At 47.2% G+C, this 17,077-nt stretch overlaps 1 protein-coding gene across 12 annotated transcripts in view; it reads right to left on the bottom strand.

Moving 5' to 3' along the window:
- ACTN1 (actinin alpha 1) overlaps positions 1–14,734 on the bottom strand; it is an 86,672-nt gene extending 71,938 nt beyond the window's left edge. For all 12 annotated transcript variants that reach the window (XM_062495891.1, XM_062495893.1, XM_062495890.1 and 9 more), the window contains exon 1: positions 14,527–14,734. In XM_062495891.1, coding sequence (XP_062351875.1) covers positions 14,527–14,631 — 105 coding nt within the window. In that variant the 5' untranslated portion in view covers positions 14,632–14,734. The remainder of the gene's footprint in view (positions 1–14,526) is intronic.
- Between the last annotated feature and the right edge of the window lie 2,343 nt (positions 14,735–17,077).

Raw genomic sequence — 17,077 nt, 5'->3', positions numbered from 1 at the left:
TTGCTGCAGCTCCAAAGGGATTGGTTTCATGGCTGACATCTACCACTTTATTGACAAGCCACCCTTTAAGAGGGCAGTCCCACTCTGAATTTACCCTTCCCTTCCTCCACCCTACTACCTCCTTTACCTTAGGCTCAGCAGTAATCAACTCTGATCTGGCTGAAGACTCACTTTTCCATAGCACATTCAGGTACTGCTCATGAGTGTGTCCAACTGAGAAAAAGTGATGGACAAGCACAGTCAGACTGGACTAAAGTGAAATTGCATCTGGAGTGAGTCTCGGCCCAAGTAAATGGATCAAGGGAGAACATTCAGCACTTACATAAGCCAAAGTTAAATAAATTAGGTGTGAAACAAGATTTTGGCGGGAATTTGGAATAATCAGGGACTGTAAATTTGAATATACTTTATGTCACCCTCTGGCAAATTCTCTAGAATTCACTTTACAGACAGCAATTACACAATAAATTTATTCAACCCTTTTGTAAGGCTGCAGAAGTAGCAAAGTTTAGAAGCCAAAAAGCAGATAAGCACTATATAAACTACATTAAGAGCTCTGGAGTGCATTATCCTGAATACACATATGTGAAATATTTCACCCATTAATATCTTCTTGGGAAAGCAAAGCAAGCAGCAAATGGGTGGGTAAATTAGATCTCAGTTAACTAGACAGAAATAAACACGTCTAATTAATATTTTTATTCTGTTCCCCTCTACTAAGATTGGAAGGGTGGTGGCTGTTCTGGGCGCTGCTGCTTCATGACAAATAAGCACCCTTGAAAAAACACTTTAAGGGTTCACATGTTACCAGTCCACCACGCAGGAAGGTCAGAGTGGAACAGAAACCCAGAGTGAGCTTTACAGACGCCTCACTCTTCATGGCCGCCTGAGCACAATATTCATTCCCAGGGGCAAGCTTACCCAAAGGACACCTCTTACTGTGTATAGCACTGATGAAGAACTTTTCCCTTTGCCTAGAGAGCTGCTCCCTTGGATGGGCTGTGCACCCTGAATACACACCACACAATTCCCACAGCCTGACTGTGCCCAGTACAAACACTTCCTCTCTCTACCTCGAGCTTCACTGCTGCTGCCTCACCCAAAGGCTGCTGGAGCCCAATGCCAGTAGAGGGGGAGGCTTACAAATAACCTCTGAAGAACAGTGACACCAAAACAGTCTCTAGATGAAAGAGATAAATGTACTTATTAAAATCTTACTAATAAAAAGTTTCAAAAGCTCTCTCCAGCAGCACGTAACTTTGTTAATGTATCAGACCATGAAAGCCAGCAACTCACCTAAGCAGAACAGCAATCTTCAATCCAAAGCACATGAGACCACTGAACACAATGGCAGAATAAGAGGGGAACACATTTCCCTTCCCAGCTCCTGTTAACAAAGGTGAGGCAAGAAAAGAAAGGAAGAAGAGGAGGAGGTAGAATTTGGGATAGGGATATATAGGTAGAAACAGGTATCAAGGAGTACTACAAAATTGCTTTAAACTCAAAGCAAAATTTAACAAAAAAACAGTATGCTGTGACTTTATTCTCTGGTTACACCCACATCAGAAACACACCAGCAAATATTGCTGTACTACAGCTAGAAGAGTTGAAAGAGTGTGGAGTAAGGGATATATAATTGCAAATTTGTAGCAACATAATGAAAGCAAACATCTGAAGCTAAACATCACAGAAATACAGAAGAACCCCCTTTGAAGCAGCCCATCACTAGACTTAGTCCTGAAGAGACATTTGGGACCACTTAATCAGGGTGTGACAGCACTGACAGTGACTGCGCCAGCACCTAAAACCAACATCACGTCAAACACATGATGGTAAAAGAAAAAAATGGAATTGAAAACAATTTGTTTGAATCAAGTGTATTACATGCAAATATCACAAGCAGGATGTACTGAAATCAGCACAAGCGGTCTTAAGGTAACATGTAAAAGCAACAAAAACTAAGGTCAGTTGAAAATCAGTTACCATCTTTTCAGTGTTTGTCACCTTGAATCATCTGGCAACCACACTTACAGATCAGAGTTCTGTGGTGCAGGCAGGTGTACAAACAGCAGAAACACAGTCCTTTTTCTCAATTACCCTGCAGGACACAAGCTCAGCAAGAGACTGCAGGAAGATGCAGAGGCAGAGTGCAAGGCACCAGGCAGACTCTGCTCAGGCCAGCAGGCAGAGATCTTGGCACATCACAGTGCCCACCACAGATCTCTAGCCACTGGCACTCTAGGACTTCCTCCCCACCTTACTGACCACTCTGACCTGTATGGCAACAAATACACTTTCAATCTTTGACACAGCTCTAGGACAAGTCAAATATATAGACAGCAGTGGTGGAAGCTGACAACATGAACAGGGTCCAAAGGGTAAGAACATCTCTTCCCTCCTAGGCTAAATCCAGAGCACATGGAAGAAATTAATTCTCGTCAGAAGTTTTTTTTCTCCATTTCATGTGCCAAGGGCCATGGTGCAGGCCTGCCTCTACTGCCCAGCGCCACACAGGAATAAAGCCTGGAGACTGCACAATAATTGCTCAAGAGCAAAATGAAAACCCTGCAAGGGGAGTGGGTTTTGGGTGGATGCATTCTGTGGTTTTTGGTTTTTTTTTGGGGGGGGGGGGGGGGGGGGAGGGGGGGAGTTGGGGGTTGATGGTGGCAGTAGTAGCCGTGTTTTTTGGTTTGGGTTTTGCTGTTGGTGGTATTTCTTTAAAAACCTCCTCCTTAGGCCAGAAAGACCCCATCCCAGGCCAGATATTGCCAACAAATACCCTCCTCAGATGCAAAATACAGCATGCCTGCCAGCTGGGCAACGAGGTATTTCAGCACTGCATAGCCTTTGCTTGCCGTACTTGTGCAGTCTCCCACTCTCACTCCTCATCCAGCAGGGCCCTCCATTTCAAAAGTTGCCACACTTGATCCTTACCATGGCTCTCCTCCTCCCCAAGATGCAAGAGCTCAAGTTACAACAGGCTTCATCTCAGGAGGTAGACGTGAGGAAACAGAGCTAAAGCCAGAGACAAGCATGCTGCCCTCCTGTAAGGGTATAAAAGGGAGAAGCAAGTGAAGCCCTCAGGAAAGCTGTCTCATTGCTCCCAAGAGGAGAAGTGGCTGAAGAATGCAGCGAGGGATGTGTCTGCCTGGAAACCCTGCAGGGATGGATTTGCAGGGTCAGAAGCTGAAGTCCCTTGGCCTTGCCTATGAAATTAATGGGTAGTGGAAGAAGAAAGAGAGAGCACAGGCACCACACATTGGGACAAGAGAGTACCCTGACTGCAAGAAGACACTGAGCCTGCTGCAACAGTGATTTTCTACCCTGTATAAACCAGATGTTGCGTGCTAAGACATCACACCTTCAATGCCACCAGCTGCCCTGAGAGTTCCACCCAGCGCCAACATCTTCTGCCACACTTGCAAAAAGAAGGCTCCTTTTTGACAGCAGATCACCACCCTAAGCTAGGCACACCAGCTCACATCCATGGGGCTCTGAGGCATCCCCCAGCTGTGGAAAGGCCACATGGCACCTGCTGGAGCTTGGCACAAGAGGCAGTGTGGCAGCTGTGTCAGGCTTGCCCTGTGTCCCCTGCACCCACCTCTGCAGGCAGAAGTTGTTCCAAGTTTTGCAATCAGAGAATATTCTACTTCAAGTGCTTTAATTACTGTAAGCAGTTCACTAATTACAGTAGTAATGATTGGATTATTTACAGTTAACAGCTGTAAAGAAACAAGCCATTACAGGAGGTGGGTACAGAATAGAAACAGATTTCAGCAGTCCACCCTGTAGGAGGCTGTTAGTAGCTGGCTGGGTCAGACTATTTGCAACATGCTGCAAAAGTAAGGAGATGTGTCATGTGTCACTAAATGATATACTGGGACATGAAAATTATCAGTGTTGGAGGAGGTGTATTTGCAGGAACAGAAGGTCTTCTGTTAATCTGCTGATCCCACGTACTCCAACCTCTCCATGACTGGACCCAAAAGACATGATGCCAGCAGGTGTGTGCATGTTAAGTTACTGACATGGTATCATGCCTGAGATGCTTTGTTTCAGCATGCAAGTCATGAATACAGGCCTTTTAGAAAGACCTGTAAGATCTCTTAAGGGAGATCTGCTAGCTTGATCCAAACAGCTAAATGCAACCACTCACATTACCAAAAGAACTTACCAAAAAGAACAAGAACTTCCTTTCACTAGCAATTGTTGCAGCATTGGGAAGACCAGAAATCCATACAAGTAATAGGCAGGGAGGCTCCCTCCACACCTGACACATACACCTCCTCACTCTTTCACGGAGTCTGACCACAGAGCAGCCTGCAGAAAAGCAACTGGACCAATGGATCCCTGCAAGAAGTCCTATCCCAACGGAAACACTGCAACAAGAAGACTGCCAGATCTGGAAGATGAAATTTTTTGTGGTCATGCCTTTTCTGAGTAAGACAAGAAGACTCCCAGATATGAGGAAGGCACAATTACCAGATACACAGCCTCCCCACCTTGAAGGGCACCATTCACAAAAGAGGAAAGCAATACCCTACTTTACAGAAGAAATCCCCAGTGTATTGAAACTACAATAAAGGCAACAACACTTATCCAGAGGTGACTACCCTGATGGTACTGCCAGCCAGCAGTATGCCATGGCAAGAAAAGCCAATCCCTTGCACCACCACCAGCCACTTTTACATCTCCATTCACCCTAGGAGAAGCAGGTCTCTACACCTCATGCTAGCCCTCACCCACAACAGCCAGCCCTCAGTGGTAACACATCACCACTGTACCCCTAACAAGCTCCAGTTATTCCCCTTGCCCCCCTCAGCAGTATCTTGCTCTGCTTGGTCTCCTTGTTCTCTTTTCCCTTCTTCAGAGGTCTTCAGCTGAGGACTGGCAGAAACCGAGCTTGGTATCGCTGGCTGGAGGGCAAGGATTTCTGGCAAGAGAAAACCAGTGGATCTGGGCATCTTGCCCAGAGTGAGTTCACACTTGGCTTCCCACAGCTGGAAATAGTTTCATCTCTGGCCAGAGTTCCCTAACGGCCCAACAAAACCCTTGGGAAACAGCAAGTTTCCACACGCTGACCATTTTGAAACAGACTGAAACACTGGTGTTCATGACTGTAGTACCGTGCTGCATGCAGCCAGCCTTCTCTGCACAGCGCAGCCGCCTGTGAGCACCACTCCCAAGTGCTTGAGCACTTGCTCACCTGATGAGCAAGCACTGACCAAGCACAGGGTCTCTTACTTTGTGTGCAGAGCCAGGTGGGGCCAAGACCAATGCTTCCTCTGGAGATACTCCTCTTGTACAGCAATACTGCAAGCAAGGCAAGAGGGAAGGCAGAGGCTTGAACAAGCACACCCCGGGCTTCTCTTACCAACATATGCTTGCACCTGGGCTACTGCTCTCCCCTACTTCATAAGTGGGAGAAGTCCACATCTCCCAAATCAGGTAAGACATGTAGGAAACTCACCCAGAAGCATAAATATGCTTAAAGTTATGGAACTGATTTTGGCTGCAGTCAAAGTTTTCCTTAGGAAATTAAGTATTTTTCATTGCAATAAAGCCTGACACAGATATGGTCTAAACAGCTTTAAACTGCCTCCTTTTTCTGGCACTGTTTAGCAGTTAAGAAATTAGCTTGTTGTCTTTTTTTTTTTTCCAACCATGGAGTCAATTTTTACAGTTTTCATGGGGATAATACATTTAAGTAGCAGAACTTACCATGTACTGAAAGGTAGATTTAAATAAAGTGAGTGAGGGGGATTACAGGTAAGTAAGTACTTGGGTAGCAAGAGAAACTTGGCTGCTGTAGAGCCAAGGAATCTGGCCAGGAAACAGGGCTCTAGGATGTACACATCATTTTCCATGATGAAGAAAAGAGCACTCAGCTGGGATGCAGAGACCATACATGGTTCTCTCACTCCCTCGCATCTCTCAGAGGCCTTTACGGGCTAGCTCCTGCAGGGAAGATGTAACAGCACAACTTCCATTTACAGCAGCAGTGAAGCTCAAATGCTTAGCATCATATGCTGCAGTGAGGAGTAGCAAGTGCCCTGGCTGCCTGATCCAAAGGACATGGAAAGCAGAAGTCCTTCCTCTACTGCCAGTTGGCCTTGGTTCAGCACCTCTGTAGGACATGAGGGTCATCCTCATTGTTATAAAAGGAAACATCAGTATTGCATGTGAAATTTCTCCAGCCATCCAGCACTGTGTTCATGGAATGAACAGAATAAACCAGCTGCCCATTCACACTATGATGTGCAACACATACAAGATTTCACACGGGTCACTCTGAAAGATCAGGGCCATGCACAGGACACATGAGCAGAGTCCACCTGAGCTATCCTGAAGGGCAGGCCCTACACTGCAGCAGTGCACAATCACTGCTAAGTCAAGTAGACTGACAAAGAAGCAATCAGCTGATCCATCAACAAATACATTCTTTCCCACTGACCACATAAGTTATCTAGGAGGATGTGGAAAAAGTTGCTGCTTAAGAAGCTTGCCCTGCAACCTCACCTGCCTATGAACCATCCACACTGGTTCTCCCAGTAGCCCTGGACTGCCAGTATCCAGAGACCTACTTGAAACCTCCCCAGTCTGACTGACAGACAGGCAATACAAGACACACATTAATGGTGTTCACTGTAGTGAGTGCAGCCAAGACATGGTCTTTTCACTTGTCAACACTTCCCATCTTGGTTCTAATACAATAGAAAAATGACAGGTTTGCTGTCATTCCTCACATCACAGGGTTGAACACATTTCCAATCTACACAGACAATATGACTGATCAAAGACTCATCTGGATGAAAGACCAAAATCCCCTCTATTTATGCACGCATACCCCAGGTCTGCCCATGGGAGCCGTTTCAGAACACTAAGGGTTTAGAATATTTCTGCAGAGTCTTATGTTGTAGTGCTTCAGAGCAGCCATGCATCTGGAAGTAGAGTAAGAGAGGACAATCGCAGGTAAAAGCATGAAGACAGCAAGCTGCAGTACATGTGATAGTTGACTTTCAAAGGCCTGACCCAGCCCTTACCAGTAACATACACTCACTGCCAGCTGAACGGCAAAGACACAATGACAGGAAACCAGCATGGGGAAAAAATGGTTCTGCTTTGCAGCCTAATAGGGAGCCAAGAGGTTAAACTGGCATCAGGCCACACCACATCCTATGACCAAGTTCTGCTTTCATACAGTAGGGGAATGAGAACAGGGAAGGCAATGAGAGGAAGGGAACTGGAAATAATGTAATTCACCATATTATTAATTACTTTTTAAATTAATCTTATTAATGACAGTGCCTTTGTTCACCTAAGCATTTTTGGACTGGCCCAAGAAGTCCCCAGCTCTGTCTCAGGGATCTGAGTGACTATTAGGAACCTGTATGTCAGTCTCATGTGCTGAGGTTAAAAAGAACTGGTGGGTGGTTCTAGAGATTTCCAATAGAAGGCTTTTCTGGCATGACTAACACCAGACAGTACTGCTGCTAACAAGTCTACCTCACCACTCCTCACCAACTCATCCCCATAGATTCAATCTGAGTAACAATGCCTCACCCCCAAAACCCCACAGTGAGAGCAAATCCCATGACTCTATGAAGAAAAAGTGACTCCCTTTCTTGCTGAGGTTATGCTTTTCCCACCCTGGCAGCTGTCAAGCACCTGATTTTCCCCCTTTAGGCACAGTTCACATATTGCTTTGATGGGCTAACAGTGTTTTACATTGCTATAGAAGATTTGTAGAAGTCATGCTAAGCACATTCCTTATGATAACCATCATATTTCCAACAGTCACACAAGGCAAAAAATAAGTTTCATATTCTCATATAGAAAAGCAAACTGTTTTGTCTTCTATACTCCTCAAACATAACTTCTTAGACTGTACAAAATACATCCAGAAATCACAGCACATCCAGCAAGCCCCTGGGGCTGACACAACACAAAAAAGTGAGACTAGTCCATTGTATGTCGTATTTGTGCAGCTTCCCAATGTTTCCCCAGACAGTTCTCCCATCTCTTTTCTACAATGACTGCTTTCTGCACCTCACTGTCAGAAAGAGCACAGCCATTCTCCAACACTGTAAGTGCACCCCAGAGAACAGCCTAAGTGTCAGGCACAACAGTGATAATCCACAGCCAGATGGAAAATACTCTCAGTCCTTCACTAGCACAGCCATGCAAGTTTTCACCATTTCTGTCACCGCTGTCTGGGCCAACCTTAATAACTCCAGGTCTATGTTTTTAGTGGATTCCAGTGAGCCACCATAGAAAAGCCCAGAGGCTCACAAACTGGCTGGGGAGGCCAACTGAACCCTCCTCCTCCTCCACTTGACAGTGCATGAGAGCTGCATCTCTCACACAGCACATATGAGAATACACAAGTGCCTACAGCAGGAGCAGTGGGGACCTCAGGGCTAGAAAAATGGGTACCACTCACTGGGTTGCCACTGTAACATACCCAGTTTCTAAAACTGTGATTCTAGTGTTCAGGAGCACTTTTACTGAACAGGTTTACTGTCCCATATACTCAATTACCACCAAGTTATATTTGAACTATACACAGACAACACCATCTCATACAAAAGCATGCGCTTCCAAGGGGACAAGAGGGGACAAGTTCTTGACAACACACAATAAAACTGGTTTCCAAACAGCTTCTGCTTAAGGATACCCTAAGTGGCATGCCACACGCCCCAAGCTATGAGCACTACAAGTGGTCAGGGTGGAAAACAATGTTTTCCTCTCTAGCCTTTTCACTCAATGCATTGAAAAAAATGTCATTACTAAATCACATGCACAAGAATTTAAACTGGTTGCCTGAAGCAGTCAGCAAGAAATTCCCCAGACAGACATACTTTACATCACTGGGCTGGTAGCTGGATGCCTTTGAGGTGTTTCACCCTACCCTAGAGGACTGGAAGGATGACTTCAGTACAGACTGGTGAGTACCAAGTCCTCATAAAGTGATCCTTGGGATCTGTTACAGACTCCCCCTGAAAAAATCTGCAGTCTCCTTTTTAACCCATGCCTGCTTTCTCCTTTGACTCCCCCCTTACCCATCTATTCAGAAACCTGTGTAAGTCACAGCAAAATACTCATGCCTCATTCATCATCCACCATAAGGTTACAATGAATAATAATGTTCTTGTTAAAAAACCAAACACGCACATCCTGACGAAACCTGATCACAGAAAAGTATGAGGCAGCTACCACACTCAAGGACAAATAACTGATCTACAAAGCCAGATATTTCCAGAGTTCCCTACAGCAACTTTTGAGTTTAATGTTTTGAAAAGCAAGTATCTGGCAACAAGCTACCTATGTTAAACAACAAAAGCTTGCTCTGAAAGACAGGAGATATGTGGTGACCCATATTGCCTGCTTGCCTGCAAAAGACCAGCCGAGCAAGCAAGCATCCTTACAAATTTCACCGTTCTGCTTCTGTATCAATACTGGTCAGCATGAAATAAAGCACACAGGATAGAAACTCAGGTGCATCAGGGCCACCTTCCCTGCAGCACACCCACACTGCAAAGACCATGCAAGGACTGTCCCTTGCTATGGCCCACAGAGTACTATGCAGTGTCACAGCAGGAGCAAAGCAACCCAGTGCAGTGCATTCATCAACAATGCACATTTATTTACTTCATGGCTGAATCTATGATGGTAGTGAAAGAAATTTTACCAAGCTTCAGTTTAGGAGTGGGTATCACACCTTTTCGTGGGTCCACAGCAGCTACCACAACAGTAGGTTTCTGGAAGTCTAGATGCTTTTCTCAGAATAGACACTATCTGGAGAGCAGGACACTCAATGCTAAGTTAAAAGGAAGCCATGATTGTGGCTTTTACATTTTGTCAGTGATAACAGTCACACTCATACCACCTGATGGGAGCATGCTTACTAGCAAGCTTGGAGATGGGGTGTTTCCATGATGGCCCTATTTAATAAGTACTTTCTATCACTAACAACCCCACCTCAGAGAGGTTATTAGAACAGCAAAATTCAAATCATAAGAGTAGTAAGGCCTGCGGGATGCAGATACAGTAGGGCCATGAGACCTGTGGCTTTTTTTTTTTACCCTTGTATTTATGTGTATCTTTACAGTGATGCAGTGCATGGTGCAGAGTAGTCAGAGAGGCTTAAGAAGACTTGAGTTTCTAACAGGCAATTGCTCTAAGTTCACGAACAACTGTACTTAGTAAGCACTTCTTTGATGCAGAAAAGGTGCTACCAAAGTCTGTGCTATCACTACTTGTGCACCACCATAAATCTGACCACTCCAGCTCTCTAAGCCAGGCATATCATTTACTGCCACACTGTCAGAGATGACAACGTGGCAAGGCAGAGCAGCAGTGGATAAAGTGCAAGGCACATTAATTTCATAAATTTGACTTTTTTCATCATTTTTGATTTTTTAAAATAAAGACAAGCATTATTATCATTCCTCAGAGCATTAAAATTGCATATGGCTATCTTCTACACACTTCCTACTCCTAAGAAAGCAGTTGACAGGTCAAAAAGCAATTTTACATTTAAAGTTTCCCTGCCAGCTCTACAGTTGAGACAAGTTGCTTCAGGCCATATTTTAAAATAAAACTAAATGAGCTGTACCTTGAGACGAGAGTTCATTAAATGAGAATGGCCCACATGAGAGCCTGCTGTATGCAGGACCTGAAGGCTGAACCCCTACCAGCACCCCAAACAAACCCAGCTTCACCCCACTGTTATTCCTGACACTAAGGAGATAGTGGCCAGAGATTGTCCTTCTGACCATCACCCTTCACCTCATCTGTGAAGATGAGCCAGGCATGCGGAACACCAACTGGCTCACCTAGCCCCTCACACCCAACCCAGCTGCTTCACCAGCCCACCAGGAAACGTTTGAATGCTGCAGCTGGAAAACTGTCATTAGGAGGTAGAAGTGTCCTTGTGGGCACAAGTGACAATCCCTTGGCCACTAAACACCCACATACGTACTTTTTACTAGGCAAGCTTGTCTATCTTGACAGCTAGGTGAGTCCATTGCAATGGTGTTCAGCAAGTTTTGCTTTGCAAATCTGGGAAACTGCAGGATCAATCTTGTTATGCCTTGGCTAGTGCTACTTTGAGGCCTGATTTCAGACAGGAAAGAAGAGAAGGCAGAGGAAAAAAAAAAGGTTAGAAGAAATTGCTGAGATAAGTTCAACAGTTCAAACTACTGAGATGTAGTTCAAAGGAGAAAGTATTTTAATCCCCAGAAGTGACCCCCCTGCTCCTGCACTAAAGATTGTGCAGAGGCTTGTATCAGGTGAAAAGTAGCTGAATTTGTTCTGCACAACAGGTTTTTTTTTTTCTGCTTAAGAACAGCAGTGCTGTGATGAGCTCTTTAAAACCCCTTAGAGAGTCACTTCCCATAGACGTGAAAAATTGGCTGCATATGGAAAGCTGCCTTCCTCCCAGGAACTGTTACTTCATCCCTACATGGCAAAACAGCAGCTTTCCAGGAAGGAGCAGGTAGGAAAAGGTATGATACCCGTGCTTCTCCTCGGTATCATATTCAAGACACCAACTTCCACCCTCCAAACATCAAATTAATTCTGCAGTTTGTCTGTTTACCCATTTCAAAGCACCATTCCAGACAGCAGAGGTTGTAACACCTGTCTCAGCACCGGTAGGAAACCTGCAAACCAGCTCCCAAAAGCTCAGCACACTTGTCCTTATAATGCTCCTGTAGAAGACATTACTAAAATTCAGTAGATCTTCCCCAATTCTGATGTCTGCCATGAGTTCTGCTGAGCCCATGCAGCCAAAAGAAAGGGAGCTTGCCTTAATTCATATTTGAGTAACATTACTAGACTTCTCACTTCCCAAGTCTCAATTAGTCCCACCTGCACAACACCTGTCAGGACAGCAATGTGGCACAGCTATCCACAGCCTACAGAATCTTACTGAGCCAGGACACGAGGGGCTGGGTAGGAACCCGCCAGCAAGACACGGACACTTCTTGCATAGACATTTGCTCGCTGCATTTCTGGCCATGACACCACTTCAGACATGATGTCCTTGCACCCAGAGAGGGCCCAAAAAACAAAGTTTCAAGTCTGCCTCACCAGCTGGCCTCAGTGTTATCAATAATAATAATGATGATAATTTGGCAGTACTTAAATCAGACTTGGGTGAAGAAAAACCTAAAGCATGTGAGTCAACAAGAAAAGACTGAGACGGAAGAGAATCGACAGGAATATTTGGTAGGCATGAATCTCTCCTATTCATCTCAGTAAAATATTAAACATGTACTGTACTGAACATTCAACTTTAATTACTGCAGTGATTTCATTTCACAGGTTAAGAGGGACTGACAGTTTTACTACACCACATTGGCAGGTTTTTGCTTGGTAGATACTGTTAACCTCCTTACATCTGAAGGAAGCAAGCCCCAAGACCCCAGCAGGGCTTCTGGTCACATTCAGACCCCCAGAAGAGCAAGACTGTCTGGGCAGGGGTTCAATCACCAATCCCTCTGACGGGACACTAGCCTGATGGGCTGCAGCTGGGAAGAGCCATCACTCCCCGACCTGATCTTCCTAAGGATAGGTCACCATGAAACTTTGAACTTGCACCCACTGCAGAAGAGAACAGCTTCAGCTGTCCATCAGCAGGAAGAGAAACAAGAGTGATTCCACTACCAGTGACAGACACTTAACTATATAGAGTCATCTAGTCCAGCAAGCTAGAGAGTGATTCCCAGCATTTCAAATTCAACTGGTATCTGTTGACTAGCACAAGAAGTTGGCTTTCATTACTTAAAACTCCCTCTTGGCTTCTTCCCTCTGCACAAGTAACCCACGTTAACAGAACAGCTCTCTGTCACCCTCTTGTGATAGGACCAAGAGGACTTAAAATCTCCTGGAAGGAGGTAATACTACAAGAGCACAACACATGCTGTACAGTGTACAGCATGTACAACAACCTTGGGTTTAAGACTTCTTTTGAGTCCAAAGGTTCTGCTTCTGACAACCAAATCAGTGCCCCTTACATATAAAATATTTTACCTAGCCCTACACCATAAAAGGCAAAAAAGCCCACAGCATGACAACCATTTCCCTTCACAGCCCCTCAGCAAGGCTGGCAATCTCGCTCTGGGCCCCAATAGCTGTTTCTAGATGTATTGGCCAGATACAGGCATAGGACTGCAAATAGAGATTGCAGCCAGGCAGATCTTTTGAAAAGGAAGAAACTTCCCTCCTCAAAGGAACAGAGCTCTGACTTCCGATAAGCCATCCAGCACTCGCAGCCCAGACCAGAACTGCATTCCTCACTTTTCTTTTGCCAAAATACAACTTCACACACTACCAACTCTTTCTCCAGTAAATGCCCTCGTTTGTATACTTCAGTTCTCATGCTGTCTACTCCCAGCACTTAAATCTCTGAGCAAGGAAACCACTGACAGCAGATCTATAGCTATCACCTTCAATTAACTCATCACACTCCAGGGGAAAAACTCAGTGGCACCATTTCTGACTGCTCAGAACAGGAAAACCTGAAAACCTTTGATGTGGAGTGGAGGGGGGGAAGAGGAGAAGGGTTAAAGAGGAATAATAATCTTCTCACTGTTGCGCTCTCCCTCCCAGTCGTTCCCAGCTTTCTACAGAAAGCCCCACACCTCAGGCTACATTATATATGTTAATACATAATTTGTGCATAAAAAGCAGTATCATCCCCCCTCTCATGGAAGGTCTGGGATTCTTCTGCCTGCTCACAGCAAGGGGAAAGCAAGGCATGATCCAAAACACGACCCCTGAGAGAATGAGTGACTGGCTCCAAAGCCGGCGGAAGCCTGCTGCACCCCGAAGTGCCCCTGCCATGCCAACATGAATGCTGTTCCAAATTCTGCTTTACTGTTGTTTGATGGAGTGACTAAAACGGAAATGTTTCGGGGATTAGGATTCCTGAGTGATCTAATACAGGATGCTTTTGGTTTAGAGGAGGGGAAAAAAAAAAATGTAACAAGCGAGCGGCGAGGCTGGAGCTCCTCCTGAGCTCCCCTCCCCAACGCCACCCTTTCGGTTTAAAAAAGGGCCGAATGTTACCATTTTTGGACATGAGCTCCGCGCAAGCCCTGCCCTAAACCACACCATTCAAACGAGAAGCCAGTTACTGTCCCGCCGCCGGCCGGCAGGGCCGGGGCACGGGCGGCGGCGGGGGGGGGGATGCGGAGGGGCCCCGCCACCGCCCGCCGTGTCCTCGCTCCGCCCGGGCGCACCTGCGGGCCGGGAACCGGTAACCCGCCCGACATCTGTTGCTGCGGTGGGACTCGCCGCGGCACCTCCCTCCCTCCTTTCCCTTCCCGCCCCGCCATCACCTGCCCGCCCCGCCCGCCCCCGCGTCCCCGTCGCCTCGCCCCGCCACGCCGCGCCGCGCAGCGCCAGCCCCCGGCCGGGCGCGCACCGGCCCCGCCGCAGCGCTGGAGGGGGCGGCGGGGCCGGGTCCCGGCAGCCCCACGGGATGTATGTCAGGGGAGAGGACGGGGGTGCGCGCACCTTCCTCTGCTGCTTCTCCCAGGCTGGGTCGAGGAGCAGATCCCGGTCCCAGTCCTCCTCCGGCTGCATGTAGTCGTTGGTCTGCTGCGGGTCGTAGTGATCCATGGCTGCGGCCGCTGCTGCCCGTCCCGTCCCGTCCCGTTCGGTTCCGTTCAGTTCAGTCGCGTCGCGTCCCGCCGGTGCCGCTGCCCGTTCTGCCCGTCCCGGCCCCGCGGCCGCTCAGCCCGAGCGCGCGGCGGCGGCGCCCGCTCCCACCTCTCCGCCTCGGCCGCGCGCAGCGCCGCGGGGGCGGAATGCCCCGCCCACTGCCCGCCTCCGCGCCTCTCATTGGCCGCGAAGCGCAGCCGAGCCCCGGCCCCCTAGAAAGATGCCGTCTCTCATTGGTCAGCATGTGCGTCCGTCACGGGATCCGTGTGCCGTGATAGGCGGTTTGCGGCGGCTGGCACCTCCCCACTGCGGGGCGGAGGCCGCGGGCGGTGCGACGCGCCGCGGCTCTGTGGGAGCATTTGTCTCTCGCGGGTTCCGCGGCTGGATGGGGCCCGGTGGAGTGTACTGGGCGCGTCTTCACGGGCGGATCCGGGCGGCATTTTGTTACAGAATCACAGAATACTCTTGAGTTGGAAGGGACCCACAAGGATCCCAGAGTCCAACTCTTGGTCCTGCACTGGACACTCCAAGAGTCACACCCTGTACCTGAGAGCATTGTCCAAACACTGCTTGACCTCTGTCAGATTTGGTGCTGTGACCGCCTCCCTGGGGAGCCTGTTCCAGTGCCCAACCACCCTCTGAGTGAACCTTTTCCAGACATCCAACCTAAACCTTCCCTGATACAACTTCAGGTGCATCAAATCCTGTCAGTGAGAGTATGTTTTCGTGTGGCGCAGCTGGTTGGTGCCCACCGTGCCGGCCCTGGCGTGAGGGTGCTCACTCACAGCCCCACAGTCCTGCTGCCCAACTCGAAACACAGCTTGTGGGGTAGTGCTGGTGTGCCCACACCTAGGATGCGAGAAGAAAGGGCTGTGTTATCCTGTTCCTGACCGGTAGCCGCTGGTCAAGGCTGGGATTGCCAGCACCGGCAGCCGGAGTCCTCAGACCCGGGGTCAGCAGGTGCAGCCATGGGGCATCCAGTGCCGCGCCAGGGCGTCCCAGACACACCTGCCGCTGTCTGCCCACAGATACCCTGTTTGACGGGAAAACGCTAAACTAGAGTGCGTTTGGCTCATCTGGCAGCTTCCTAGAAGGGAAACACAGTGCGTTAAGGAGTCTGCCAACACACAAATGCTTGACACGATCTTCTGTCAGTGAAACAAGTAGAGGGGGAAAGGACAGCAGCATTGTTTGTTCCGTCTGGTAGTCTCGCTGAGGAGCACTGTGGCATTTCTCACAAAAGTGAGAGGAAGCCCAAGGAAACGCAGTTCCACAGCACCGTGCAGGGCAGAGTGAGCTTGTGACCCAACTCCGCTGATACAGAGAAAGCAGAGAGTTTGGAGTCCAGGAATATGGAAGAGGGGGTAGCTGAGAATGGACTAGAAAGAAGCTTCAAAGCAGCAGGTTGAATTGAGCTGAAGTGTTCAGCATCAAGCTGGATTTAGCCCTAAATTACGCCAATGAACTTCATTTGCAAAAAGGGGAAATTTTTTTTCCCTGTGTCTTAACGAACATTGGGGGTGAAACTGGATGTATTCTTCACTTCCTGGCATAAATAACCATCCAGACTATAATGGACAGGTGTATGGTATGATGGTACTCTGTACTGTACTTTGTCATCATGCTTCATATGATGCTTCTTTATGTACACTTGCAGATATCAAAACCACAAATATTATCAGAATTGTAATGGTTCTGCACCATTCAGAGATTTGTATTCACTCTACCATGTATCACTCAAGATGAAGAAAGATTATTTAAATATGTAAGTACAGTAGCATTCATAATTTTGAAGAGGAAGGGCCAATTTTTATTTCTTACAACCATTCAATGAACCTCCAGTAACAGAAATTGTGAACCAACAGCTACAGCCTGATCACACAATAATCACAACAAAGATGTCTGAAAGTTTTTTACCTTCTAGTTTGAATATTTATGAAGACACTTTCCACCTGAGGAGTCTGGAAGAATATGGTAATTTGTGGAGATCTGTAAGGAGAAAGGGAGCAGGGAACCTAACACATTCCTTGAGAGCAGTTTTAAGCTTTGTATTTTAAGGCAGGGGGTCCTACTTGCTTCACTGCCCTTATATTTTAAGAGCCTGTTATTGAAAGCCACTTTTCAGACCTTCACAAATGTGGTGAGAGATCTCAGCTGCCTTATACTTAGTGGGGATTCACAGCATTTCCCAGGAAATGCTCAGCTCCATGGAGATCCAAGCCCAGAGACAAAAATTGGGTTTCTGTGAGGCTGAATTTTCTGGATGCTGCCTCTTTGATTACTTGGCGTTGAGTCGCAAATTAACTGTCCCCATAGTCATAAAGTTATTATTCTTTCCTGTGTAAAATACACCCTGTGATCTCTTACAGAGTCTGAAATATGTTTTTAGTTGCCAATATCCTGT

The sequence above is a fragment of the Cinclus cinclus genome, chromosome 6 (assembly GCF_963662255.1).
Source record: "Cinclus cinclus chromosome 6, bCinCin1.1, whole genome shotgun sequence".
In the NCBI taxonomy this organism is placed as follows: Eukaryota; Metazoa; Chordata; class Aves; order Passeriformes; family Cinclidae; genus Cinclus; species Cinclus cinclus.
This window is presented reverse-complemented; position numbering and strand designations above follow the sequence as displayed.